General features: G+C 41.7%; 1 protein-coding gene across 4 annotated transcripts in view; it reads left to right on the plus strand.

Moving 5' to 3' along the window:
* Positions 1–27,301, plus strand: part of SP140 (SP140 nuclear body protein) — a 91,087-nt gene that overhangs the window by 19,761 nt on the left and 44,025 nt on the right. The window contains exons 6-15 of one of the 4 annotated variants that reach the window (XM_025404050.1): positions 353–445; positions 1,228–1,305; positions 3,183–3,332; positions 4,152–4,232; positions 6,192–6,272; positions 8,536–8,637; positions 10,931–11,011; positions 22,915–23,001; positions 23,220–23,336; positions 23,968–24,021. In XM_025404050.1, the coding sequence (XP_025259835.1) occupies positions 353–445; positions 1,228–1,305; positions 3,183–3,332; positions 4,152–4,232; positions 6,192–6,272; positions 8,536–8,637; positions 10,931–11,011; positions 22,915–23,001; positions 23,220–23,336; positions 23,968–24,021 (924 nt within the window). The remainder of the gene's footprint in view (positions 1–352; positions 446–1,227; positions 1,306–3,182; positions 3,333–4,151; positions 4,233–6,191; positions 6,273–8,535; positions 8,638–10,930; positions 11,012–22,914; positions 23,002–23,219; positions 23,337–23,967; positions 24,022–27,301) is intronic. The other 3 variants (XM_025404051.1, XM_025404052.1, XM_025404053.1) reach the window with 3 other exon arrangements.

Genomic DNA, 27,301 nt, shown 5'->3' on the forward strand with positions numbered 1-27,301 from the left:
GAACCAGAAAGAAAAATGGAGACACAAGTAGGAAAATGTGATGGAGGGCATTGAAGATCAACAGAAAAGAAAAAGAGAGGAAATCCCAGGGAGTCAAAGAGATGGTCAGTGCTTCATGGTGTAGAAGCAAGAGCATGTGGCGACCAAAAAATGAGAAGGAGAAAGGAGGTGGCAGAGAGATGACCAGAAGGAAAACAGGCAGAGCAAGGCTGTGGTGGGGCTCAGGCGAGGTCCTTGGAGCAATGGTGCTTTTTTTGCAAAGAGAAGCTCACTTGAGTGCTGAACACCAGGATTCAGCAGGAACATCCTGAGGTCTGTGCTCTCATCACTGTGCCTTGTTATTTATTTCCAGGTTTCTCTTCAGAGTCTTGTGAGCAATTAGCCCTCCCAAATGCTGATGGAGGAGACGCAGAAGATGCACCCAGTCTACTACCAGGTGGGGGAGGTAATTATGATTTAAATGACCAATTATCTCATTAAATTAGTTGGCCTATCTCTAGGCAAGCAACACTTCCTTCTCTCTCCACCACCACCCCTGTAACACACTTTCGTTCAGCCTGTGGTTGTTTTCCCCAGGTGTGTGGGAGGCAGGAGGTAAAGGACGGCTAAGTCCTTTAGTGGAGGGGCTCCTGGGCAGAGAGCTTAAGTGTACAGAGTAATAAAAATTACTCTGATTGGAGGCACCAAATGGTATTGCCTAAGTGGGCCCAATTTTATCTACATGAATATGGAATCTAAATACTACCAGGATGGGGTTTGAGAAAAGAGAGAATTTTAAACTTACTTGCCAAGGATTATTTGGGAATAATGAAATACTGTATACAGAAGAGACAAAGTGGAAGTGACAAAGTTAGAAAAATGAATAGGGATATAATGAGGCAAAGAGGTAACAAACATCACAAAGGAGGAAAGAGACAGAAATGCAAAGAAATGGTAGAAGTCAGGAAGAGGAAGTCAAGTCAAAGAGATCTTGGAGTTGGTTTATGGTGCAGACGCAGCAATGTGTAAAGAAAGGGTTAGAGGGAGAAAAAAGAGAAGAAGAGAGAGGGAGAGAGGGGAAAGGGGCCCGACAAGGTGCTAGAAGAAGTGGAGCCATTCTTGTTTGGTGCAAAGATACCTTTATCCCCAGGGAGCAGTTCTACACCTGAACATTAGAGCTCAGCATGGATCCAGGTAGGTGTCCAGGTCACTGTCAATTGTCTGTCATGTTCCTCTTTCGCTCCGCAGTGTCCTGTGAACTTGCTATACAAACAGATGAAGGAGAATCAGATGAAATGCCCACATTACTGCCTTATGATACAGAAGGTAATTAGGATTTAAATTAAAGCTTTGTTATTCTGTCAACATACAAAAACACCTACTCTTTCATCTCCCTTCCCATTCCCCCATCTATTCATGTATTCATCCATATATCCATCCATCTATTCATATATTCATCCATCCATCCATCCAGCCAGCCATCCATTCATCCATGCATCCCTCCCCACATACAGACACAGACAGTCTATGCCCAGCTTCTTCCTGCTTTCCTTGAGAGAGACAAGTAGCAAAAGAAGGATGATCTCAGACTGGTTGGGGCTTTCCTGCATATAGGACATAGGGAAAGAGAGAGGGAAAGGAAAATATAGATTGAATCATTAAATAAAGAGAGATCTGAGTGACTGCCAGTTTTACCTAAATAGTCATGGGATTCAAATATTACCACATTGGGTTATAAGGAAGGGGAGATAATTTTCAACTTATTTTCTCAAGGTTATGCCAAGAGCATGGATATAATGAGTATATTGCAATATAGAAAACTCAGTGAAAAACTGTTGAAATGAGCTTCACAAAGGGAAGAGTCCCTGCCCCTTTGTTAATGGCAAAAGATGAGACCTTTGATGGTATGGGAGAAAAATAAGACAGAATATACAGAAAGGCTGAAATTTAAATTAAAATTAAATTGAAATTGAAAAATTAGGAACAGAAAGCTAATTAGAGAGAACAGATATAGGCATGGAAATGAGCACCATGGAAGAAAGGAGGTAAACTTGATTATTAAATAAGGCACAGGACTTAAAAGGTGGAGAAAATATTATGAGAGGAACAGAGAGAAGAAAAATGCTCGAAGACAGAGACAGTGGAGGAGAGGCATAAAAGTTATACACAGAGAAAAAGAGAAAGGAGAATAAGTGAAAAGTTAGCAGAGAGTGAAAACTGCTTGCAAGAGATGGGGAACAATGTGGGACATTGTAGGGATGGAGAGAAGATTCACTAGACAGAAATAATTTCTGGCCCAAGAATGAGACATGTTAGCAGTGAGTTTTCACGAGGGTGTTCCCAAGCTATCAAAATGGCACCTGTAATGTCCTCAGAAGCAGTCAGCCTCTCCCTGAGGCTTTCATGTCTCTCCCATCTATAACTTAATGATTTCAAAACACATATGTCCAGATTTATCTTCTAAGTTCATTCATCTGAGTACCTGAATACGTTCACGAAGATATTTGAAAGACCTGTTCATTTGGATGTTTTTCAAGAACCTCAATACAAGACACCTCCAAGATTGTACATACCATCTTTCCTGACACAGATCTGACTTCTCTCCCAGTGTTCCCTATCTCAGGATGAAACACTATTACTCCATTCTTCAAGCAGACACCTAGGAGCCACTCGTGACTCTCCCCACCTCCCTCAACTTAAGCACCCCATCAACATCCAGTAGACTTTTAGTGAGTTCTACATACCTCACCTGTCCATTTCCTTCCACCCCAACACAAAAACTCTGGTAAGAGCTCTCTCTTGGACTGGAGCAACAGCCTCTAGACTCACATCTTTCCTCTGATCTTGTACTTCTCACATCCATTCTTTCCAACTCAAACAACTCTTTCAAAAATGGAAGTTGGCTTATCTTACATTTCTACTTTAAATCAATAACTACTTGGGGCCATAAGGATTAAATCTATTTTTTCCCCAGGGCTCCAGCTTCATGTCTGCCTCTCCTGCAATTACTTCAAGGTTTATATACAGATTTTCTAGTCACTGTCATTTTCTGATGACTTTTTCTCATCTGAGCCTTCCTAAAGGCTTAGCCCTGTGCTTGGAAAAGTCATCTTGTTTCACTACACTCTCCATCATGCTCACTAATCTAGTGAAATCATATGGTAATTACAGACACTTTCAGATATGCCTTTTTTGATCCCTAGTTCTAGAAAGCAACAGGATGACAGATGCAGCAAGGACATACAGCACAGCACCAGGGAAGAAAGAGGGAGACGAGGAAGGCAGGAACAGTCCCGGAAAAAGAAACCAAGACAAGGAAAAGTACCAAGAGAGTCCAGCGGCAAGAGACAGAGGTAGAAACACAAGCAGCAGAGACGTGCGTCAAGGGTGAAAATGAGAGTGCCAACAGGGGGTGGGAGAGCAGGTGCACAAGGTTTCTGACAGTCTTTATCAGATGACTGGATTGCACAAGAGCTCCTTTTACCCTCACAAACTCTTAAACATCGGTATGCAAACAGCTAAACGTCTATCTTACAGACTGGGAAATAAAGCACAGAAATGCAAGCAGGATATTATCGCAAAGGCAAAGTAGAAAAGCAAGAGTGGGCACCAGTGTCCTGGATGTGTCACTGGGTGATGGCTGGGCAAAGCCAGCTGGGGGTTCAGGGCAGGGTCACAGGGTCAGAATAGAAAGAAGCCCAAGGAGTTCCGTAGGTTCCTGGAGGACTGGACCAGGGACCAATATAAGGCTTTAAGGGAAAAAAAAATGCTAGTGGGAGGGAAGGGAAACCATGGAAACACAGCATGGAAATAGAGTCTGCCCTTTGGCATAGGATGGATATAGAATAAGAGCTAAAGAAATAACAGAAAAGGGATACAGTATTACTGAAAAAGAAAAAAGACTTAGAAACAGGAAGCAGGAGAAGCCAGTTGGAGAGAAGACCAGACAATCCAAGCGCTGCCCAGCTAGGAGGGAATTGTGTGGAGGCAGAATTGTGAGGAGGACACTGAGAATTAGAGAGAAGGAGAAAGAGGAGATGCAACAAGATGGAGAAAAGGCGGAACAAGACGAGGGTGGCTGTCAGCGTTTGCTCATCTTGGATGGCGTGAATGCACTGAGGTCTGTGTCCACATCACCCTCTGTGGTCTGTCAATTTATTGTTTCTCTGCAGAGAACTTGGATCGAAAGACTCCCCAAATCACTAATGAAGGAGAACCAGAGAAGGGGCTCTGTCTACCAGATGAAAGAGAAGGTAATTATGATTTAAGTTTTAAAATTTTTCAGTACATCTTTGTTTTCTAGTTGGCATGGAAAAAAAGTTTCCCTTTCTCCCATCCTACCCTTCCCTTCTTCACATTCGCATACATACAGATGGAATTGTGTCAACTTTCTGTTGTGCCTTTTTGAAAACTGTGAGAGAGACAAAGGATCAAGGTGAGCTGAGCCCCTGAGTGGGGACCATATTTCTGCATGGGGCACATAGGAAGAATGAATATACCAGAGGTAGGCTGGGGTGCCAGAGGAGAAGTGCCTGGGTGATGTTATTAAATACACATTAAACCTACATAACAGCAGATTATGGCAACTGAAGCAGGGGAGAATGTTTTCAGCCTAATTCCAGAAGGATCTGGAGCACAGACATGTTTTGTGAAAGACTGAAGTCTTGCAATTGAGAAAGTCATGCGGGAGACCCTTGGGATGGCACTGACAAGGGAAGGACCTGTGGTGCTATAGCCCTTGTGTAAACAGAAGATCTTTTCCAACCTGAGAGAAAAGAACTTTGAGAATGAGGAAAGTACATAAAATAAGGGATATTTTACCAGCATCTAGGAGCATAAGATAAAACCCAAAGAAACAGAAAAGGAGAAAGTAGAAGACACTTAGAAAGTGGATAACCTCAAGGAGAAAAATGAGAGAAAATTCTGCAAATGGCAGCAAATACAATAATAACAATATGGAAATGAAGCACCAAAGAAATTATGCAGAGAAAGAGACAGATCAAAATAATTGAAGAACCTGTAAGGAGTGAAAACCGTTGTCCAAGTAAAGGAGCAGGTCGAGGGCCTGCGGAGCTGAAGTCAGTCACTATGTACAAGCAGCTCCCAGCAAAGGGCGCCTCTGTCAATAGTGAGTTTTCCGATTCAGGTCCCCCTAGGTTGAGAGTGACGTGAAAGCACACTCAGAGTGTAAGAACACTTTCCCCAGTCTCATCTGCTCAGGTAGTGGAATGATTCTTGTGTACATATCTGCTTTGCAGACCTGACTTCCAAGCTCTTCCATCCATGTGCCTGAAAATATTTATCCCAGGACCCTCCCCATTGCGATGTCTTTCAGGAACTAAACACACCCAAAATGGAAACCAACACCTCCTCTGAACCCAGAAACTCCCCTTTCTCCAGGGTTTGCTCTCTCAGTAAAGGGATGAATGTCCTGTGTGCTGTTGTACTCATCAGACTCTTTTTCTCTGCTTTAGCACAATTGTTATTTGCAAGATATCAATCAGATCATTATTTTCCCCTTCGACGTGGTAATGTTTGTTGCACAGGATTAGATGAGTTATCCTTCCTGTGGATTTCTGTGGCTTCCACCCTTCATGGGGCCCCAGCCCATATCATATGTCTCATCTCTACTAATGGCATCAATTGTTTCGGGAGCTGCAATGATCTGATCTTTCTTTTATGTGTGGGCCCTTGAGCCACACTTCCCCTGTACTATGTGGTGTTGCCCTGGCCCACTCTGTTCCTGATCCCCTTCCTTATCTGGTTCATTTCCACCATCCCAGGGATGCCTTTTCTGATGCCCAGTACGAGAAAGGGGGTGACAAGGAAATAGATGGGGAAAGCCTGTAAAGAGCAGAGTCAGGAGCAGAGACAGGAGCAGAGAAGGGGGACAGAAACACATGGAAACAAAGAGAAGCACCTGGAGCCACTGGCAGCAGGAAAGCAGGGCAGAGAAAGAGGAAATATGCAGAGGAAAGGGGGAGGGGGAGAAGGAGAGAGAATTAGGAGTCCAGGCGGAAGTGAGCTGATGGATGGTTCTCAGCCTTGGTGACAGCAACTGGAGTGTGTCCACCTACAGGCCAGGAGAACCCACCTACAGGCCAGGAGGGCCTGGGTGGCAGACAGCCCCACCTAGGAGATACTTCAGCTTCTCACATCTTCACTGAGTTTTCTCTTCATAATTTCTTGAGGGATTTCTTTTCTTTCTGCAGAGGGCAGTGATGACTGTTCGCAAATGTGTGATGGAGAAGAGCCCCAGGAAGCCTCTAGCTCCCTAGCAAGATGTGGGTCAGGTAAGGAAGGGGAGGATTTCTGGCCCTGGGCTGCAGAGTGTCGGGAGGTTGAATCTGGAGTTTGTGTTTCCTGATTGTCTTTCCTCCAAGTATAATTCACAGTGAAAGAATGCAATTAAATTTGAGATTTTTCACATTTTCTGTACATGGATCTTTTGGGAAATGCAGGGAGGAATCTTGATATAGAAGTCTGTGTTTAACAGAATGGGTTTTATTGTTTGAAAGTATGTGTTTAGATAATCACGTGGTAGTTGGATTATGTCAAGGTAAGGCAATGTGTTCTCTCCTTCATATTCTCATGCCTATTAATACTAAAGCATTAAAATATTTTACTGAATAAGATCTGATACCCTCACAAAACCTTAAGATGGGGGCTGACAAACTGGATAATCCTATTTTACAAATGAAGAAATATAGGTCAGAATATTCTAGGAGGAAAAAATGCTCTTTGCCTTTATTTTTCATCGCTATTAATATGAATTTAAAATTCTATTCTCACTTTTTCTTTGGGAATGAAAAAGCTTATCATTCCTTTGCTGGTAGATACTTTTTATCATTTCATCACAAACTTGACAAAGCCTTCAAAGAAATGGTATCCTACCCTCTAATTGACAGAATTCAGATGCACTCTTTATGAGACTAAATGCTATTTTTGACCAGTACTCTTCATTATGTCATTGGATCATGCAGTATGTCTTTAGAGGACTCTCTTAAGTGTTACATTTTTACCCTCAGAAACCTCAAGATTTAGGCAGGGGAAGTGCTGTTATTGTTGTTTTGAGGAGCCAGACACCGAAGTACATGTGACACCGGCGTTTGTTAAGACCCGAGAAGGAAGGAAATGTGGAGACTTTTGTCTTGGAAGTGACTTTTGTCCTGGAGTGTCCTGGACGACTCCTTACAGGCTTCCAGTTCTGTGAGGCAGGCACCGGTTGGGGTGGGGTCCCATAGACTGAGTCCAATGTGGAAACCCAAAGGGCTTTTAGGAATCCAAGAGACTCTACCAGGGTTTAATGTAAGAGACTTTTATTAACAAATAAAGCAAGCTTAAGCAGAGGAGTGGAGAAATTATTGAGAGTTAGAAAGTATGTAAACATAATCTATGATACGAGATAAGAGATATCCAGAAAAATAGAGCCAGAAAAGATAAACAGAGATAGAATGTGCGAAGTAGACACAGCACATCACTGGAGGAGAGAGACAGATAGTCAGGGAGAGACATTTGGAAGGGAAAGTCCAGACAGCCACAGAGAAGGACAGTTGCCTTCATAGAGTAGCGCTCTATGAAGGTGTATGGAGATATAAGTGTATACCTTCATGTGCCTCAATAGGTATAAAGTGGGGCAAGGACATAAAGCACAGGACCAGGGATGCAGGAGGGAAATGAGGGAGGCAGGAGCAGTCCCAGAAAAAGAAACCAAGACAAAGAGAAGTACCAAGAGACTCCAGTGCCAAGAGACAGAGGTAGAAACACAAGCAGCAGAGACGTGTGTCAAGGGTGAAAATGAGAGTGCCAACATGGGGTGGGAGAGCAGGTGCACAAGGTTTCTGACAGTCTTTATCAGATGACTGGATTGCACAAGAGCTCCTTTTACCCTCACAAACTCTTAAACATGGGTATGCAAACAGCTAAATGTCTGTCTTAGAGACTGGGAAATAAAGCACAGAAATGCAAGCAAGATATTATCGCAAAGGCAAAGTAGAAAAGGAAGAGTGGGCACCAGTGTCCTGGATGTGTCACTGGGTGATGGTTGTGCAAAGCCAGCTGGGGATTCAGGGTAGGGTCACAGGGTCAGAATAGAAAGAAGCCCAAGGAGTTCTGCAGGTTCCCGGAGGAGTGGACCAGGGACCAATATAAGGCTTTAAGAGGGGAAAAAAATGCTAGTGGGAGGGAAGGGAAATCATGGAAACACAGCATGGAAATAGAGTCTGCCCTTTGGCGTAGGATGGATATAGAATAAGAGCTAAAGAAATAACAGAAAAGAGATACAATATCACTAAAAAAGGAAAAAGAGATAGAAACAGGAATCAGAAGAAGCCAGTTGGAGAGAAGACCAGACAATCCAAGCGCTGCCCAACTTGGAGGGAACTGTGGAGGCAGAACTGTGAGGAGGACACTGAGAATTAGAGAGAAGGAGAAAGAGGAGATGCAACAAGATGGAGAAAAGGCGGAACAAGACGAGAGTGGCTGTCAGCGTTTGCTCATCTTGGATGTCGTGAACGCACTGAGGTCTGTGTCCATGTACCCTTTGTGGTCCGTCAGTTTCTTGTTTCTCTGCAGAGAACTTGGATCTAAAGACTCCCCAAATCACTAATGAAGGAGAACCAGAGAAGGGGCTCTGTCTACTACCAGATGAAGGAGAAGGTAATTATGATTTAAATTTTTAGATATTTGAGTACTTCTTTGTTTTCCAGTTGGCATGGAAAAAAAAATTCCCTTTCTCCCATCCTACCTTCCCTTCTTCACATTCGCATGCATACAGATGGAATTATGTCAATTTTCTGTTGGGCTTTTTTGTAAATTGTGAGAGACAAAGGATCAAGGTAAGGTGAGTCCCTGAGTGGAGACCATATCGTTGCATGGAGAATACAAGGAGACAGAATATGCCAGAGTTAGGCTGGGGGCACCAGAGAAGAAATGCCTGGGTGATGATATTAAACACACATTAAACCTAAATATCAGCAGGTTATGGTAATTGAGGCAGGGAGATTGTTTTCAGCCTACTTTCAGAAGCATCAGGAACACAGACATAAGTTTTGTGAATGATTGAATGCTTGCAGTTGAGAAGAGTCATGTGGAAGACCCTTGGGATGGAACTGACAAGCAAAGGATATATGGTTTTATAGCCCCTGCATAAATGGAAGAACTTTTCCAACCTGGGAGAAGAGAACTTTGAGAGTGAGGAAAATGTATAAAATTATAGACATTTTACAGGCATCTAAGAGGGCAAGGTAAAACCCAAGGAAACAGACAGAAAAGGAGAAAGTAAAAGACAAAGTAGAAAGCGGATAACCAAGAGAGAAAAGTTAGAGAAAATTGTACAAATGGAGGCAAATACAAATGACAACAATGTTGGAAGGAAGCACAGATTAAACTATGCAGAGAAAGAGACAGATCAAACTAATTAGAGAACCCATAAAGAGTGCAAACTATTGTCGGAGGAAAGGAGCAGGTTGAGGGCCTGTAGAGCTGAAGTCAGAGTCACTAGACAGCAGCAGCTTCCAGCAAACGGCACCTCTGTCAATAGTGAGTTTTCTGATTAAGGTCCCTCTAGGTAGAGAGTGGCACAGAAGCATACTCAGAGGGTAAGAATTCTCTCCCCGCAGACTCATCTGCTCAGGTAGTGGAATGATTGTCAAGTATTTAATATCTGTCTGCCAGGCAGGCCTCCCTTCCAAGCTCCTCCATCCGTGTGCCTGAAGACATTTATCTTGGGACCTTCCTTTTTGCAATGTCTTTCAGGAACGGAACACTTCACAGTGGAAACCAACACCTCCTCTGAACTTAGAAACTCCTCTTTCTCCAGGGTTTGCTTTCTCAGTAAAGGGAGGAATATCCTGTTTGATCTTGTACTCATCAGACTCATTTTTTTCTGCTTTAACAAAATTGTTATTCGCAAGATATCAATCAGATCATTTTCTTTTCCCCTTAGATCTTTTCCCCTAGTGATCTTCGTTGCACAGGATTAGATGAGTTATCCTTCCTGTGGATTTCTGTGGCTTCCACCCTTCATGGGGCCCCAGCCCATATCATATGTCTTGTCTCTACTAAAGGCATCAGTTGTTTCAGGAGCTGCTCTTTTATGATCTGATCTTTTCTATGTGGGCCCTGGAGCCACACTTCCACTGTAGTATGTGGTGTTGCCTTGGCCCACTCTGTTCCTGATCCTCTTCCTTATCTGGTTCATTTTCACTGTCCCAGGAATGCCTTTCCTTATACCTAGTTTTAAAAACGGGGTGACAAGGAAATAAACAAGATAGGGAAAGCCAGTAAAGAGCAGAGTCAGGGGTGCAAGAGAAAAAGACAGGAGCAGAGAAGGGGGGCAGAAACACATGGAAACAAAGAGAAGCACCTGGAGCCATTGGCAGCAGGAAAGCAGGGCGGAGAAAGAGGAAATGTGCAGAGGAAAGGGGGAGGGGGAGAAGGAGAGAGAATTAGGAGTCCAGGCAGGAAGTGAGCTGATGGATGGTTCTCAGCCTTGGTGACAGCAACTGGAGTGTATCCACCTACAGGCCAGGAGGGCCTGGTTGGCGGACAGCCCCACCTAGGAGATAATTCAGCTTCCCACATCTTCACTAAGTTTTCTCTTCATAATTTCTTTTTTTTTTTTTTTTTGAGATGGAGTCTTGCTCTGTCACCCAGGCTGGAGTGCAGTGGCTGGGTCTCAGCTCACTGCAAGCTCTGCCTTCTGGGTTTACGCTATTCTCCTGCCTCAGCCTCCCGAGTAGCTGGGACTACAGGCGCCGCCACCTCGCCCGGCTAGTTTTTTGTATTTTTTAGTAGAGATGGGGTTTCACCTTGTTAGCCAGGATGGTCTCGATCTCCTGACCTCGTGATCCTCCCGTCTCGGCCTCCCAAAGTGCTGGGATTACAGGCTTGAGCCACCGCGCCTGGCCTCTCTTCATAATTTCTTGAGGGATTTCTTTTCTTTCTGCAGAGGGCAGTGATGACTGTTCGCAAATGTGTGATGGAGAAGAGCCCCAGGAAGCCTCCAGCTCCCTAGCAAGATGTGGGTCAGGTAAGGAAGGGGAGGATTTCTGGCTCTGGGCTGCAGAGTGTCAGGAGGTTGAATTTGGAGCTTGTGTTTCCTGTTGACTTTCCTCTGCGTATACCTCACAGTGAAAGGATCCAATTATATCCTGAGATTTTTCACATTTTCTGTACATGGATCTTTTGGGAAATGCAGGGAGGAATCTTTACACGAAAGTCCATGTTTAACAGAATGGGATTTATTGTTTGAACATATGTATTCAGACAGTCTAGTGGTAGTTGAAATACGCCAAGACAAGGCAATGTGTTCCCTCCTTCATATTCTCATACCGTTCAATAGTACAGTATTAAAATATTTTACCAAATAAGATCTCCTGATACCCTCACAAAACCTTAAGATGGGGGCAGGCAAACTGCATAATCCTATTTTATAGGTGAAGAAATAAAGGTCAGAAATACGGTAGGAAGAAGCAATGCTCTTTTGTCTTTATTTTTCATAGCTATCAATACTATTATTTGAATTCATATAAAATTTCTATTCTCACTCCCTCTATGGAAATAAAAAAGGTTGTCATTCCTCTGCTGGTAGATACTTTTAATCATTTTTTCACAAACTTGACAAAGCCTTCAGTGTAATGGTATTCTACCATCTAACTGGCAGAATTTAGATCAACTATTTATGAGACTAAATGCTGTTTTTGACCAGTACTCCCCATTTTGTCATTGGATCATGCAGTGTTTTTTCAGAGTACTCTGATAAGTGTTATAATTTTACCCACAAAATCCTCAAGACTTAGATAGGGAAGGTGCTGTTATTGCTGTTTTGAGGAGCCAGAAACACAGAAGTGCATGTGACACGGGTGTTTGATGAGACTCAAGAAAAAAGAAAGAGCAGAGACCAGTGTCCTGGATGACTGCTTACAGGCTTTCAGTTCTATGAGTGGGCATGGGTTGGGGTGGGGTCCCATAGTCTGAGTCCAATGTGGATGCCCAAAGGGTTTTTAGGAATCCAAGAGACTCTCCCAGGGTTCAATGGAAAGATACTCTTATTTAACAAATAAAGAAAGATTAGGGAGAGATGAGGAAACATTATCAAGAGTTGGAAAATACTTGAATGTAATCTACAATACGAGATAGGAGATATCCAGAAAAATAGGGCCAGAAAAGTGAAACAGGGAGGCAATACGAAAAGCATATGTAGCACATCACTGAAGGAGGAAAAAACAGTAAGGGAGAGGAGATGTTAAGAGGAGAAAGTCCAGAAAGCCAGAAAGAACCACAGATGCCTTCACAGAGTAATAATAAAAAGATATCACTAGTAGAAGGGGCTACCGCCTAGGCTGGGTGCGGTGGGTCACCCTGTAATCCCAGCACTTTGGGAGGCCAAGGCAGGTGGATCACTTGAGGTCAGGAGTTCAAGGCCAGCCTGGCCAACATGGCAAAACCCCATCTCTACTAAAAATACAAAAATTAGCTGGGTGTGGTGGAGCACACCTGTAGTCCCAGCTTCTCGGGAGACTGAAACAAGAGAATTGCTTGAACCCGGGATGTGGAGGTTGCAGTCAGCTGAGATCACACCACTGCACTCCAGTCTGGTGACAGACAAGACTCCATTTCAGAAGAAAAAAAGAAAAAACAAGGGGCTACCACTTAATCTCAAACAAAAGGCTGAATTTATTGTTCAATTAAGGGACAGTTGCACTTGTGGGTCAGTTTCTCTGACCAGAGAACGTTTGTGGAAGTGTGGATCTTGGTGACTGGTGACCTTCAGAAGTGAGATTTGTTAGTGGTTAGCTGACTTTTAGTGAAAGCAGGTCACTGGAGTGTGGCTGTTACTAACTGGCTGACTTTCAGAAGCATGGGGAAGTGAATGGTTGGCTGGCTTTCAGAGGCCTGTGTACTGGCCAGAAGCTGTTGTTGATTAATTGGGATGATTCTGGTTGTTATTGACCACATGGCCAAACAATAATGAGTTTTCATAGAAGTGTAGGGACTTTCAATTATCATACACATATATATCACAGTTTCTTTATCCACTCATTAATTGGTGGGCATTTGGGTTGGCTCCACAATTTTGCGGTTGTGAATTGTGCTGCTATAAACATGCGTGTGCAAGTATCTTTTTCGAATAATGACTTCTTTTCCTCTGGGTAGATACCCGGTAGTGGGATTGCTGGATCAAATGGCAGTTCTATTTTTAGTTCTTTAAGGAATCTCCACACTGTTTTCCATAGCAGCTGTACTAGTTTACATTCCCACCAGCAGTGTAGAAGTGTTCCCTGTTCACTGCATCCACGTCAGCATCTACTGTTTTTTGATTTTTTGATTATGGCCATTCTTACAGAAGTGAGGTGGTATCACATTGTGGTTTTGATTTGCATTTCCCTGGTCGTTGGTGATGCTGAGCAATTTTTTCATATGTTTGTTGGCCATTTGTATATCTTCTTTTGAGAGTTGTCCATTCATGCCCTTAGCCCACTTTTTGATGGGCTAAAAAGCCCACTTTTTTCTTACTGATTTGTTTAAGTTCATTGTAGATTCTGGATATTAGTCTTTTGTCAGATGTATAGATTGTGAAGATTTTCTCCCACTCTGTGGGTTGTCTGTTTACTCCGCTGACTGTTCCTTTTGCCATACAAAAGCGCTTAGGTTTAATTAAGTCCCAGCTATTTATCTTTGTTTTTCTTGTATTTGCTTTTGGGTTCTTGGTCATGAAAGCCTTGCCTAAGCCAATGGTTAGAAGGGTTTTTCTGATGTTATCTTCTAGAATTTTTGTAGTTTCAGGTCTTAGATTTAAGTCTTTGATCCATCTTGAGTTGATTTTTGTATAAGGTGAGAGATGAGGATCCAGTTTCATTCTCCTACATGTGGCTTGCCAATTATCCCAGCACCATTTGTTGAATAGGGTGTCTTTTCCTCACTTTATGGTTTGTTTGCTTTGTCAAAGATCAGTTGGCTGTAAGTATTTGGGTTTATTTCTGGGTTCTCTATTCTGTTCCATTGGTCTATGTGTCTATTTTTGTACCAGTACCACACTGTTTTGGTGATTGTGGCCTTACAGTATAGTTTGAAATCATGTTGTGTGATGCCTCTAGATTTGTTCTTTTTGCTTAGTCTTGCTTTGGCTTTGCGGGCTCTTTTTTGGTTCCATGTGAATTTTAGAATTGTTTTTTCTAATTCTGTGAAGAAAATGGTAGTATTTTGATGGGGATTGCACTGAATTTGTGATTGCTTTTGGCAGTATGATCATTTTCACAATATTGATTCTACCCATCCATGAAGCATGGGATGCATTTTCATTTGTTCATGGTGTCTATGATTTCCTTTAGCAATATTTTGTAGTTTTCCTTATAGAGGTCTTTTGACTCCCTGGTTCAGTATATTCCTAAGTTTGTTTTTTTTCTTTTTTTGCAGCTATTGTAAAAGGGGTTGAGTTCTTGATTTGATTCTCTGCTTGGTCACTGTGGTTGTATAGAAAAGCTACTGATTTGTGTACATTAACCTTGTAACCAGAAGCTTTGCTGAATTCTTTTATCAGTTTAGGAGCTTTTGGGGAGTCCTTAGGGATTTCAGGGTAAACAGTCACATCATCAGCAAATGGTGACAGTTTGACTTCCTGTTCACCAATTTGGATGCCGTTTATTTCTTTCTCTTGTCTGATTGCTCTGGCTAGGACTTCTAGTACTATGTTGAAGAGGAGTGGTGAGAGTGGGCTTCCTTGTCTTGTTTCAGTTCTCAGAGGGAATGCTTTCAACATTTCCACATTTAGTATTATGTTGGCTGTGGGTTTGTCATAGGTGGCTTTTATTACATTAAGGTATGTCCCTTGTATGCTGATTTTGCTGAGAGTTTTAATCATAAGGAGATGCTGGATTTTGTTGAATGCTTTTTCTGCATCTGTTGAAATGATCGTGTGATTTTTGTTTTTAATTCTGTTTATGTGGTGTATCACATTTATTGACTTGCATATGTTAAACCATCCCTGCATCCCCGGTATGAAACCTACTTTATCATGGTGGATTATCTTTTTGATATGTCGTTGGATTCAGTTGGTGAGTATTTTGTTAAGGATTTTAGCATCTATGTTCATCAAGGATATCAGCCTGTAGTTTTCTTTTTTGGTTATGTCCTTTCCTGGTGTTGGTATTAGGGTGATGCTGGCTTCACAGAATGAATTAGGGGGGGTTCCTTCTTTCTCTATCTTGTGGAATAGTGTCAAAAGGATTGGTACCAATTCTTTGGTGGAATTCTGCTGTGAATTTGTCTGATCCTGGACTTTTTTTTGTTGGTAATTTTTAAATTACCATTTCAGTCTTGCTGCTTGTTATTGATCTGTTCAGGGTATCTAATTCTTCCTGATTTACACTAGGAGGATTGTGTTTTTCCAGGAATTTATCCATCTCTTCTATGTTTTCTAGTTTATGTGCATAAAGGTATTCATAGTAGCCTTGAATGACCTTTTGTATTTCACTGGTGTCAGTTGTAATATTTCCTGTTTCATTTCTTAGTGATGTTATTTGGGTTTTCTCTCCTCTTGGTTAATTTTGCCAGTGGTCTATAAATTTTATTTACCTTTTCAAAGAACCAGCTTTTGTTTCATTTATCTTTTGTATTTTTTTGTTTCAATTTCATTTAGTTCTGCTCTGATCTTGATTATTTCCTTTCTTCTGCTGGGTTTGGGTTTGGTTTGTTCTTGTTTCTCTAGTTCCTTCAGGTGTGACCTTAGAGTGTCAATTTGTGCTCTTTCAGTCTTTTTGATGTAGGTGTTTAGGGCTATAAACTTTACTCTTAGCACCACCTTTGCTGTATCCCAGAGGTTTTGATTGTCGTTCAGTTTGAAAAATTTTTTTAATTTCCATCTTGATTTCATTTTTGACCCAATGCTCATTCAGGAGCAGGTTATTTAATTTTCATGTATTTGCATGGTTTTGGAGATTCCTTTTGGAGTTGATTTCCAGTTTTATTCCACTGTGATCTGAGAGACTGCTTGATATAATTCCGATTTTGTTAAATTTATTGAGGCTCATTTTATGGCCTATCATATGGTCTATCTTAGAGAAAGTTCCATGCGCTCTTGAATAGAATGTATATTCTGTGACTGTTGGATGAAATATTCTGTCTATATCTGTTAAATCCATTTGTTCCAAGATATAGTTTAAATCCATTGTTTCATTGTTGACTTCCTGTCTTGATGACCTGTCTAGTGCTGTCAGTGGAGCACTGAGGTTCTCCACTATTATTGTGTTGCTGTCTATCTCATTTCTTAGGTCTATTAGTAATTGTTTTATAAATTTGGGAGCTCCAGTGTTAGGTGCATATATGTTTAGAATGTGATATTTTCCTGTTGGACAAGGCTTTTTACCATTATACAGTGTCCCTCCATGTCTCTTTTAACTGCTGTTGCCTTAAAGTTTGTTTTGTCTGATATAAGAATAGCTACCCCTGCTTGCTTTTTGTGTCCTTTTGCATGAAATGCCTTTTTCCACCCCTTTACTTTAAGTTTATGTGAGTCTTTATGTGCTAGGTGAGTCTCCTGAAGGCAGCAGATGGTTGGTGAGTTCTTACCGGTTCTGTGGTTCTGTATCTTTTAAGTGGAGCATTGAGGTCATTTACATTCAATGTTAGTATTAAAATGTGAGGTACAATTACATTCATTGTGCTTTTTGTTGCCTGTGTACTTTGTTTTTTTTTTTACTTTTAAATTTGTATTTTATTTTTGTTTTATAGGTCCTGTGTGATTTATGCTTTAAAGAGGTTCTGTTTTGATGTGTTTCTAGGATTTGTTTCAATATTTAGTGCTCCTTTTAGTGGTTCTTGTAGTGGTGGCGTGGTAATGGCTAATTCTCTCAGCATTTGTTTGTCTGAAAAAGACTGTATCTTTCCTTCATACATGATGCTTAGTTTTGCTGGATACAAAAGACTTGTCTGATAATTGTTTATCAGACAAGCTAGAAGGGATTAGGGCCCCAATCCCTTCCAGCTTGTAGGGTCTCTGCTGAGAAATCTGCTGTTAATCTGATAGATTCTCCTTTAGAGGTTACCTGGTGCTTCGGTCTCACAGCTCTTAAGATTCTTTCCTTCGTCTTAAATTTGGTTAACCTGAAGACAATGTGCCTAGGCGAAGATCTTTTTGTGATGAATTTCTCTAGTGTTCTATGTGCTTCTTGTATTTGGATGTCTAGGTCTCTAGCAAGGCCAGGGAAGTTTTCTTCAATTATTCCCCCAAATATGTTTTCCAAGCTTTTAGAATTCTCTTCTTCCTCAGGAGCACCGATTATTCTTAGGTATGGTCATTTAACATAATCCCAGACTTCTTGGAGGCTTTGTTCATATTTTCTTATTCTTTTTACTTTGTCTTTGTTGGATTGGGGTAATTCAAAGATTTTGTCTTTGAACTCTGAATTTCTCTCTTCTACTTGTTCAATTCTATTGCTGAGGTTTTCCAGAGCATTTCACATTTCCAAAAGTGTGTCCAAAGTTTCCTGAATTTTTTATTGATTTTCTTTAAGCTATCTACTTCCTTGAATATTTCTCCCTTCACTTCTTGTATCATATTTTGGATTTCCTTGCACTGGGCTTTGCCTTTCTCTGGTCCCTCCCTGATTAGCTTAATAACTAACCTCCTGAATTCTTTTCCGGGTAAATCAGGGATTTCTTCTTGGTTTGGATCCATTGCTGGCGAACTAGTGTGATTTTTGGGGTGTGTTAAAGAGTCTTGTTTTGTTATCTTACCAGGGTTGGTTTTCTGGTTCCTTCTCATTTGAGTAGGCTCTGTCAGAGGAAGGGTCTAGGACTGAAGGTTGTTGTTCAGATTCTTTTGTCCCATGAGATGTTCCCTTGATGTAGTACTCTCCTCCTTTTTCTGTGGATGTGGCTTCCTGTGAGTCAAATTGCAATGATTGTCGTCTCTTTTCTAGGTCTAGTGACCCAGCGAGCCTACCAGGCTTCTGGTAGGGCTTGTCTGCACAGAGTCCTGTGATGTGAACCATCTATGGGTCTCTCAGCTGTGGATACCAGTGCCTGTTCTGCTGGAGGTGACAGGGGTGCAATGAATCCATGGGGGTCCTTAGCTTTGGTGGTTTAATGCTCTATTTTTGTGCTCGTTGGCCTACTGCCAGGAGGTGGCGCTTTCCAGAGAACATCAGCTGTGGTTTTATGGGAAGGAATCGGTGGTGGGCAGGCCCTAGAATTCCTAAGATTGTGTGCCCTTTGTCTTCAGCTACCAGGGTGGATAAGGAAGAACCATCAGGTGGGGGAGGGGCTAGCCATGTCTGAGCTAAGACTCTCCTTGGGCAAGTCTTGCTGCAGCTGCTGTGGGGGGTGGGGGTGAGATTCCTGTGTCACTGGAGTTGTGTACCTAGGAGGATTATGGATGCCTCTGCTGAGTCATGCAGGTTGTCCGGGAAATGGGGGAAAGCTGGCAGTCACAGGCCTCACCCAGCTCCCAAGCAAACCAAAGGGCCAGACTCACTCCCACCATGCCCCACCCCAACAGCCCCCAGACCATTTCCAGGCTTGAAAACCTGCCCCAGGCTATCTGCCTCACAGCTGCAAAAGAAAAAGGCTTAGTTCTTCCCCACCTGTGGAGTCTGCATACCAGATTTGCACCCTCACAAGAGGTGCAGGAGGCTTCTCACTCCTGTTCAAATTGTTGCAAAGTTCAGCTAGAGATTTGCTTCTCCCTGTGTAGTTTTAATCCCTGTTCCTCTCCTGTTGCATCCCTGTGGTGCCAGACAGGAATGGCCTGCTAGGGGACCCAGCCAGCTCCCAGGGCCTTTCAGCTGCTTCCTCTACCCCTGTATTTCACTCACCTCTTCAGATTGACTCAGCTCCAGGTAAAGTTGGAAACTTCTCCTGCAAACAGACCTTCAGCTTCTCCAGTGGGGGTGTGTGTTTGGGAGACGAGGGTCTCCTTTTCCCGCTTCTGCAGTTGGGGCCCTCACAGTTTTAGGGAGGGTCTCCTGGGTCCTGCAGTTGCAGTCTGCTTCCTTCAGAGGGTCATGTTGCTCAGGCTGGTCACGAACCATGGCCTATTTTTTATGTACGTATAAAAGAAAAGGATTATGATAAATGAGAAAGGGAGACAGGAGACCTGTCTCCTGATAATGTGATAATAGAGGATTCGGTGTAGGTGATTGATGGAGGAGTATTTTACAATCATGAAGATCTGTTCCATTTGTGTGTTCCATGAGAATGGCCCCAAGATATTTGATGTGGTCAAATGTAGGGAGGCCTGGTATTTCAGAAAAGATTGACCGCCATTGTCTTCAAGACTCAGTTAATCCTGGAAATCCTCTTATCTTTCCTTTAGTCACTGGTCTTGGAAAACTTTGGAGACATTGTAACATTTCTTTATATAATATTATTTCCTCAGCCAATAGATTATGGCTGAGAAAATAGCCTAGTTTTTGTTTTGTTTCATTTTGTTTGTTTTACAGAATTGGAGTTTTTCCTTAGAAGTTTTGTGTCCATTTTTGCCCAACTCAATGAATAGATTAAGAAATATCCAGATCTGGCCGGGCGCGGTGGCTCAAGCCTGTAATCCCAGCACTTTGGGAGGCCGAGACGGGCGGATCACAAGGTCAGGAGATCGAGACCATCCTGGCTAACCCGGTGAAACCCCGTCTCTACTAAAAAATACAAAAAACTAGCCGGGCGCGGTGGCGGCGCCTGTAGTCCCAGCTACTCCGGAGGCTGAGGCAGGAGAATGGCGGGAACCCGGGAGGCGGAGCTTGCAGTGAGCTGAGATCCGGCCACTGCACTCCAGCCTGGGCGACAGAGCGAGACTCCGTCTCAAAGAAAAAAAAAAAAAAAAGAAATATCCAGATCTGTAGAGTATAATAGAGGTGACCTATGTCTCGGATCGGAGAAGGTGCATGTCTGAGCTTTGTATCTCTTAGGTTGTATTTAAAACTTAGAAGAGGATTTTCATTGTGTTCGTTTTTCATTGCTCCATGACAAATGACCACAAATGTAGTGGCTTACTACAATACCTGCTTGTTATCTCACAGTCCTGCCAGCAGAAGTGTGGGTGGGCTCAACTCAGTTCCCTGCTTAGAGTCTCCCTAGGCTGAAATTAAGATGTCAGCCCAGCTGAAGTCTTATCTGAAGGCTCTGAGAAAAATCTTGCAATCAAGCTCACCCAGGTTGTTGACATAATCCAGCTCCTCGTGGTTGTTGAACTGAGGTCATGGACCACTCTTAGCTCCTGGAGCTCCACTCCATCTTCAAGTCAGCAATCTTGTGTGGAATCCTTCTCATTCTTTGAATCTCTGACTTCCGCTTCTGCTGCTGGCTAGAGAAAACTTCCTGCTCTTAAAAGGCTCATATGGTTAGACCAGATCCACTCTGTTAGTCTTTCTTAAGGCCAGCTCTGCCAATTATGGAAGTAATATCTCATGTTCACAGTCCTCAGGATTAGGGAAAGAAATATTTGGGGCCATCTTAGAATTCTGCCTATCATCAAGGAAATTCCTAGAAAATAACTGTCCAGATGAGCCATTGATTTTCCCAAGCAAATAATATTTATCAAATGAGACATTAAACAAAGCTGAATATAAATACATTAAAAATTTTGGCTTTAGGTGAGACTGAAGAGATCGTAGTAATCCGGTTAGGAGGTACAGGGAAGTGAGGTATACCTATTTTGTTTATTGCTTGCAGATCTCAAATCATGCATAGTGTAGGTATACTAATGTTCAGGTCAACTATACATAGATCATGTGTCAGGGAATTTTCCAGGACTTCTAAAATTAGTCCTTCTTCTGAACCTTTAATCTGGTAGTTCCATTTGCAGAATAGATCCCTGCCTATTACATTTATAGAGGTTTTGTTGAAAAGAGTGTTCCTCAGATAATGGTCTGAAAGTAACGGGTTACTGGTTGAGATGTGGGAACATTTGGTGACTTTTTTCTCTTCTTTTATAGATCTACTTGTCAAATGTGTTACTTACTTTGGACATGGCAAAACTTTCCCATCGTAAGCCAGAGTCATTTTAGCGAAAATGTTGCCAGTTATTAAGAAAAGTACAAGAGTTAGAATCATGATGAAAGTATACAGAGGAAGTGAAACTTTTGTCAGGGGGAGATTATGGCTTTGGCAAAGACAATCCCATGACAAACAGCAAAGAGGCCGCTATGTTTCAGTACAAGTGTGAATGGTGTGTTCCACATGAATGAAGCAGTAACTGAAAAGGGAACATACAATTAATTACATGATTGTAGTTGACTCCAGATTGCATACTGAACAAAATGATTTTCTTTCACAAATTGACAAGACACTAGGTGCCCTCATGAAGGTTTTGATGAGGGACTCAAGATAAAGTGTGGCCAAACATGCACAGTTTGGCTACTGTCCAATGGACCCACATCCATTAGTTTTGGGGGCTGGCTTGAATTGAGGACTTAGCAGACCTTGGCCACCATCTGTTTGCTTTGGATCACTATCTTCTAACATTCAGAAAGCACAGGAAAATCAGGAACAAACACACATGAAATAAGACTTTTTTTGGTAGAGTTTTGCTATGTTGCCCAGGATGGTCTGGAATTCCTGAGCTCAAGCAATCTGCCTGTAATATGACCTATTACAGGTGTCAGCCACCATGCCCAGCAGAGATAAGACTTTTTAAAAATAGACAGAAGAGGTCGGGTGCGGTGGCTCACACTTATAATCCCAGCACTTTGGGAGGCCGAGGTGAGTGGATCACCTGAGGTCAGGAGTTCGAGACCAGCCTGGCCAACATGGTGAAACCTCCTCTCTACTAAAAATACAAAAATTAACCAGGTGTGGTAGTGGGCACCTGTAATCCTAGCTACTTTGGGAGGCTGAGACAGGAGAATCACTTGAACCCGGGAGGTGGAGGTTGCAGTGAGCCGAGATTGTACCATTGCACTCCAGCCTGGGCAACAAGAGCAAAATTCTATCTCAAAAAAAAAAAAAAAAAAAAGACAAAAGAAAGGTAACAGTAGATGAAGTAGTGAATAAATAAGCACATTAACTGAGAAAATGTTTGCTAAGTGGTGTACTTCCAACCCAAAATATCTAATTCTATCTAATTATATGCCCTGCCCATTTTTAAATAAGATAAATTCAGAACTAAGAGTTCAATGAAACAAGTCAGATGGTTCAAGATGTTTCTGAGAAAGATTCACTTGGCAGTAGATCAGAAAAATGGCCTGATATGGACACAGTGGCCTGAGATTCATGCTTGTGGATCCAAGGGCCCCACAGGACACTCCCCAGCAAGAATCTTCAAGATTATCTCGGCAGGAACTCCAATTTTTGAAGGGCTAGGCTAGTACTCATTAACTGAAACTTAAAGCTGATTTATTCCTTGCCAAGCAAGGCATCTGGTGGGAGGAGGCCCTGTGCTTATAAGACACAGTCTTTATAGAAATGGAAACTGCATTTTTATATAGAGTTTTAGGAAGCATATTGTTTAGGGACCCCAGACCTTCAGAAACAGGAGTGTTTATGAGTAATTTAGCATTTGGCCATCAATGCAGGCTTTGTGGAGGGGGCTGTTGCTGACGGCTGGGCTTCAGATATGTAGAACTGCCACTGATGGGCTTGCTTTCAGAAATATGGTTAGTGATATAAGTAGTCAATGGCCAATTGGGATGAGTTTAAATAGTTGCTTTTTACTATTGTCAAAGAACAGTAGTATTTTCTGGAATGATGAGAGTTTTCTTGCTTTATTCTCAGTACTACAAGTACGAAAATAAAAGTAGCAAAAAGGAGGATGAGGTGCATAACATGGAGAGAGCATGGCTCTGTTAAGCGTCAAATGTGATTATTGGAGAAAGTATATTTTTTTCCAGAGAACAGTTCATCTTAGCTCAGAATATCAGTTTGTAGTATGACAGCACTAGAAACTCTTCTCTGGTGACTGTGTCAGGATCCTTGGACAGTAATTTTCTTGTTTCTCATTAGTGTCTGGTGAACTAGAAGATCACCCAATGAATGAAGAAGGAGAAGCAGAAGAGCTCGCTTCTAGCCTGCTACATGATGATGTATCAGGTAATTATGACTTAAAAATAGTGAAAACGGAAACAGAGTTCTGATAAAGAGAAAAAGGAGGAGAAAAAAATAGACTTAAAGGAAGAATCACATGTAAGGAGGAGCAGTGAAAGGAGAAGATTTCAGAGGAAAAAGTAATGAAGGGGAGCAACAAGGGTGCAGAAAAGAGAGTCACTGTGTCAAACTGAAAGTCTTCATGAATCACAATTTTGGCCCAGGAGCAGAGCAATCAGCATATGAAAATGAGAAGTGTTCCTGTGTCATGTGTTTCTCAGAAGAGGTGCCAGGAGGCCCAGAAGTAAAGATGGAAAGTGATCAAGCATGTGGCACAATGGGTAAGGCTGTCTGAGGGCTGTGGGATGGGGGTGGCTCAGTGGGCCCCACAGACCCCCAGTAGGGTGGAGGTAGGTGCTCCAGTCTGTCTAGAATCCTATTCTTTGCATTTGGTTCAACTGAGCCTTTGGGGAACTGCAGGGAGGCAAGAGATAGCTATAAAGTAATATTTAAGAAGATGGACTCTGCTGATTAGACATAGATGATGTCATAGAAGTATACTCTTTGAAATGCAGTTATCTTGTTTATTGCATTAGTATATTAAGTTACACCCAATCTTCCATGAAGCCCAGGATACCTCAGTGAACTTCTGCTGGTAGATAATAGTGTCACTTTGCTACAACTTAGAAAGGCCACACTCAAAAGACAACTAATCCTGGTACTTAATTGTCAGGAGGAAAGACAGCAGGTCTACTCTTCTTAGCCCAACACGTATTTTTGATAGAAGACCCAGGGTCCATTCTAGACTCCTAGTTCTCAGTTCAGTGGGTTTTTGATTCCCCTAGAAGAAAGAGAGGAATGATTATCTAAACATCTTTATAAACTCAAGCCTTCTGTGGTATAAATTGTCCTAAAATCTGTAACTTTTATTTATTAATTTCTATTACCTCACTACAACTTGTCATTTTCTAGATACTGTGGATATTGGAAACAACTCTACTTTGGGAAAACCCAAGAGGAAAAAAAGTAAGAATAAATAAGAATTTACTTGCTTTTGGTGTTACAAATATGTTTTTAATGCCAGAGTTTTATGCCTATATTGCCCTGAGTAGTTCTTAGTAGAAACATGAATGCTAAAGACTGTGCTAGTGAGGGCTGAGAAGTAAGTAAATAACATGAGAGAGAAAGCCTATATTGCATTAGAGAAGACCTGGATCATCATGAGCAGACTGTTAGTAAAAATATGGAGGTTAACAGTGTTACTGGTGAGGGCTCAGAAGGACATAAGAAAGATGTGGAAAAGGCCTCCTTATTATATAGTGGCCTGTCCTGTACTCATGTGAAAAGCAGAACTTTCTGGATCTATAGCTAAGGAGATTTCCAAATACAGTGATCATAGTGTGTTGTGGTATCTTTTGCTAATTATAGTAAAATGCAAGAGGGAAGAGGTATATTGAAGGAAGAGCAGTTAAATGAAAAAGAATGAAGTCTTGATGATTTAGAAAATTCTCAGCCTATCCAGGTCAAAAAACACAATAAAATAAGGAGATTCATTGTCAGGGACGTGTGCTTCATAGAGACAACCAAGACTTTTTGCAAGTTCCCTGGGAAGTAGTGAAAGGTCAGATTATTCATTCACATAAAAAGTTATTTGAAGAGATGAGGCATGTGACTCTTGAGTCCCTCAGCCATCTCAGCAGAAATCAAAAATAGATGTGTGTTGCTACAAAAAGAATAAAATACCTAGAAAGACAGCTAATTAGGGAGGTGAAAGATCTCTACAAGGAGAACTAAAATCCTGTTCAAAGAAATGAGAGATGACACAAACAAATGGAAAAACATTCCATGTTCATGGACAGGAAGAATCAATATCATTTTTAAATGGCCATACTGCCCAAAGCAATTTATAAATTCAATGCTATTGCCATTAAGCTAACATTGACTTTCCTCACATAACTAGAAAATATGATTTTAGAATTTACATGGAACCAAAAAAGAGCCTGAATAGCAAAGGCAATCCTAAGCAAAAAGAACAAAGCTGGAGACATCATGCTACCCAACTTCAAGCCATACTACAGGGCTACATTAACTGATATGGTTTGGCTGTGTCCCCACCCAAATCTCATCTTGAATTGTATCTCCCACAATTCCCAAGTGTTGTGGGAGGGACCCAGTGGCAGGTAGTTGAATTATGGGGGCCGATTTTTCCTGTGCTATTCTCATAATAGTGAATATGTCTTCATGAGATCTGATAGTTTTATAAGGGGGAGTTTCCCTTCATAAGCTCTGTCTCTTTGCCTGCCGTCATCCATGTAAGACGTGACTTGCTCCTTCTTGTCTTCCACCATGATTATGAGGCTTCCCCAGCCACATGGAACTGTAAGTCCATTAAACTCTTTTTCCTGTATAAATTACCCAGGCTTGGGTATGTCTTTATCAACAGTGTGAAAACGGACTAATACAGTAACCAAATCAACATGGTACTGGTACAAGAACAGACACATAGCCCAGTGGAACAGAAAAGAGAACCCAGAAATAAGTCCAAACACCTACAACTATCTGATCTTCAACAAACCTGACAAAAACAAGCAATGGCAAAAGGTTTCCTTATTCAGTAAATGGTACTGGGATAATCAGCTAGCTGTATACAGAAAATTGAAACTGGACCCCTTCCTTACACCATATATAAAAATTATCTCAAGACAGATTAAAGAATTAAATGTAAAACCCAAAACTATAAAAACCCTGGAAGATGACCTAGGCAATACCATTCAGGAGATAGGCATGGGCAAAGAGTTCATGACAAAGATGCTGAAAGCAACTGCAATAAAAGCAAAAATTGAAAAATGGGATCTAATTAAACTAAAGAGTTTCTGCACAGCAAAAGAAGCTATCATCAGAGTGATTAGACAGCTTACAGACTGGGAGAAAATTTTTGCAAACTATGCATCTGATGAAGATCTAACATCCAGCATCTATAAGGTACTTAAACAAATTTACAAGAAAAACAACCCCATTAAAAAGTGGGCAAAGGACATCAACAGATACTTCTCAAGAGAAGACATACATGCAGCCAGCAATCATATGAAAAAAAGCTCAGCATCACTGATCGTTAGAGAAATCCAAATCAAAACTACAAGGAGATACCATCTCACACCAGTCAGAATGACTATTGTTAAAAGGTCTAAAAACAGCAGATACTGACAAGGTTGTGGAGAAAAAGGAATGCTTATACACACTGTTGCTGGGAGTGTAAACTAGCTCAACCTTGTCAGTTGTAAACTACAACTGACAAGGTTGTGGAAGACACTGTGGCAATTCCTCAAAGACCTAAAGACAGAAATACTATTTGACCCAGCAATCCTATTACTGAGTATATACCCAAAGGAATATAAATCATTCTATTATAAAGACACATGCACATGTATGCTTATTGCAGCACTGTTCACAATAGCAAAGACATAGAATCAACCTAAATGTCCAGCAATGATAGACTGGATAAAGAAAATGTGGTTCATATTCACCATGGAATACTGTGCAGCCATTAAAAAAAAGAATAAGATCATGTGCTTTGCAGGGACATGGATGGAGCTGGAGACCATTATCCTTAGCAAACTAATACAGGAACAGAAATGGAACACCACATGTTCTCACTTATAAGTGGTAATGAAATGATGAGAATACATGGACACATAGACGGGAACAACACACACTGAGGCCTATCAGAAGGTGAAGGGTTGGAGGAGGGAGAGGATCAGGAAAAATAACTAATGGGTATTAGGCTTAATACCTGAGTGATGAAATAATCTGTATAACAAACACCCATGACACATGTTTACCTATATAACAAACCTGCACATATATCCTTGAACTTAAAATATAAAAAAAAATAGATGTGTGAATTTCTAGGAAAGATCTGTGGGGAAGCTTCATGTCTGATGGAGGAAATCCCCATGATAAATGCAGGAGATCCGTAAGATTCTTGAGGGTTTTGTACCAAGAGAAACAAAGATGTCCATGTCCTATCTCCTAGAACCTATAATCTGTTACTTTACATGGCAAAAGGGACTTTGAAGATGTGATTAAGTTAAGGAGCTTGAGGTAAGATCGCATGGGCCCCTAAAGTCAGAGAACATATCCTCCTGTCAAGAGAGGGACGTGTGACTATGGAAGAATGGTCAGAGAGAATAGAGTTGGATGTGGAGATGGATGCAGGGGTCCATCAACTAAGGAATGTGGTCAACTTTCCGAAGCTGGAAAAGGCTCCTCTGTGGCCTCCAGAAAGGAGCAAAGCCCTGCAGACACC

The sequence above is a fragment of the Theropithecus gelada genome, chromosome 12 (assembly GCF_003255815.1).
Source record: "Theropithecus gelada isolate Dixy chromosome 12, Tgel_1.0, whole genome shotgun sequence".
Lineage (NCBI taxonomy): Eukaryota > Metazoa > Chordata > Mammalia > Primates > Cercopithecidae > Theropithecus > Theropithecus gelada.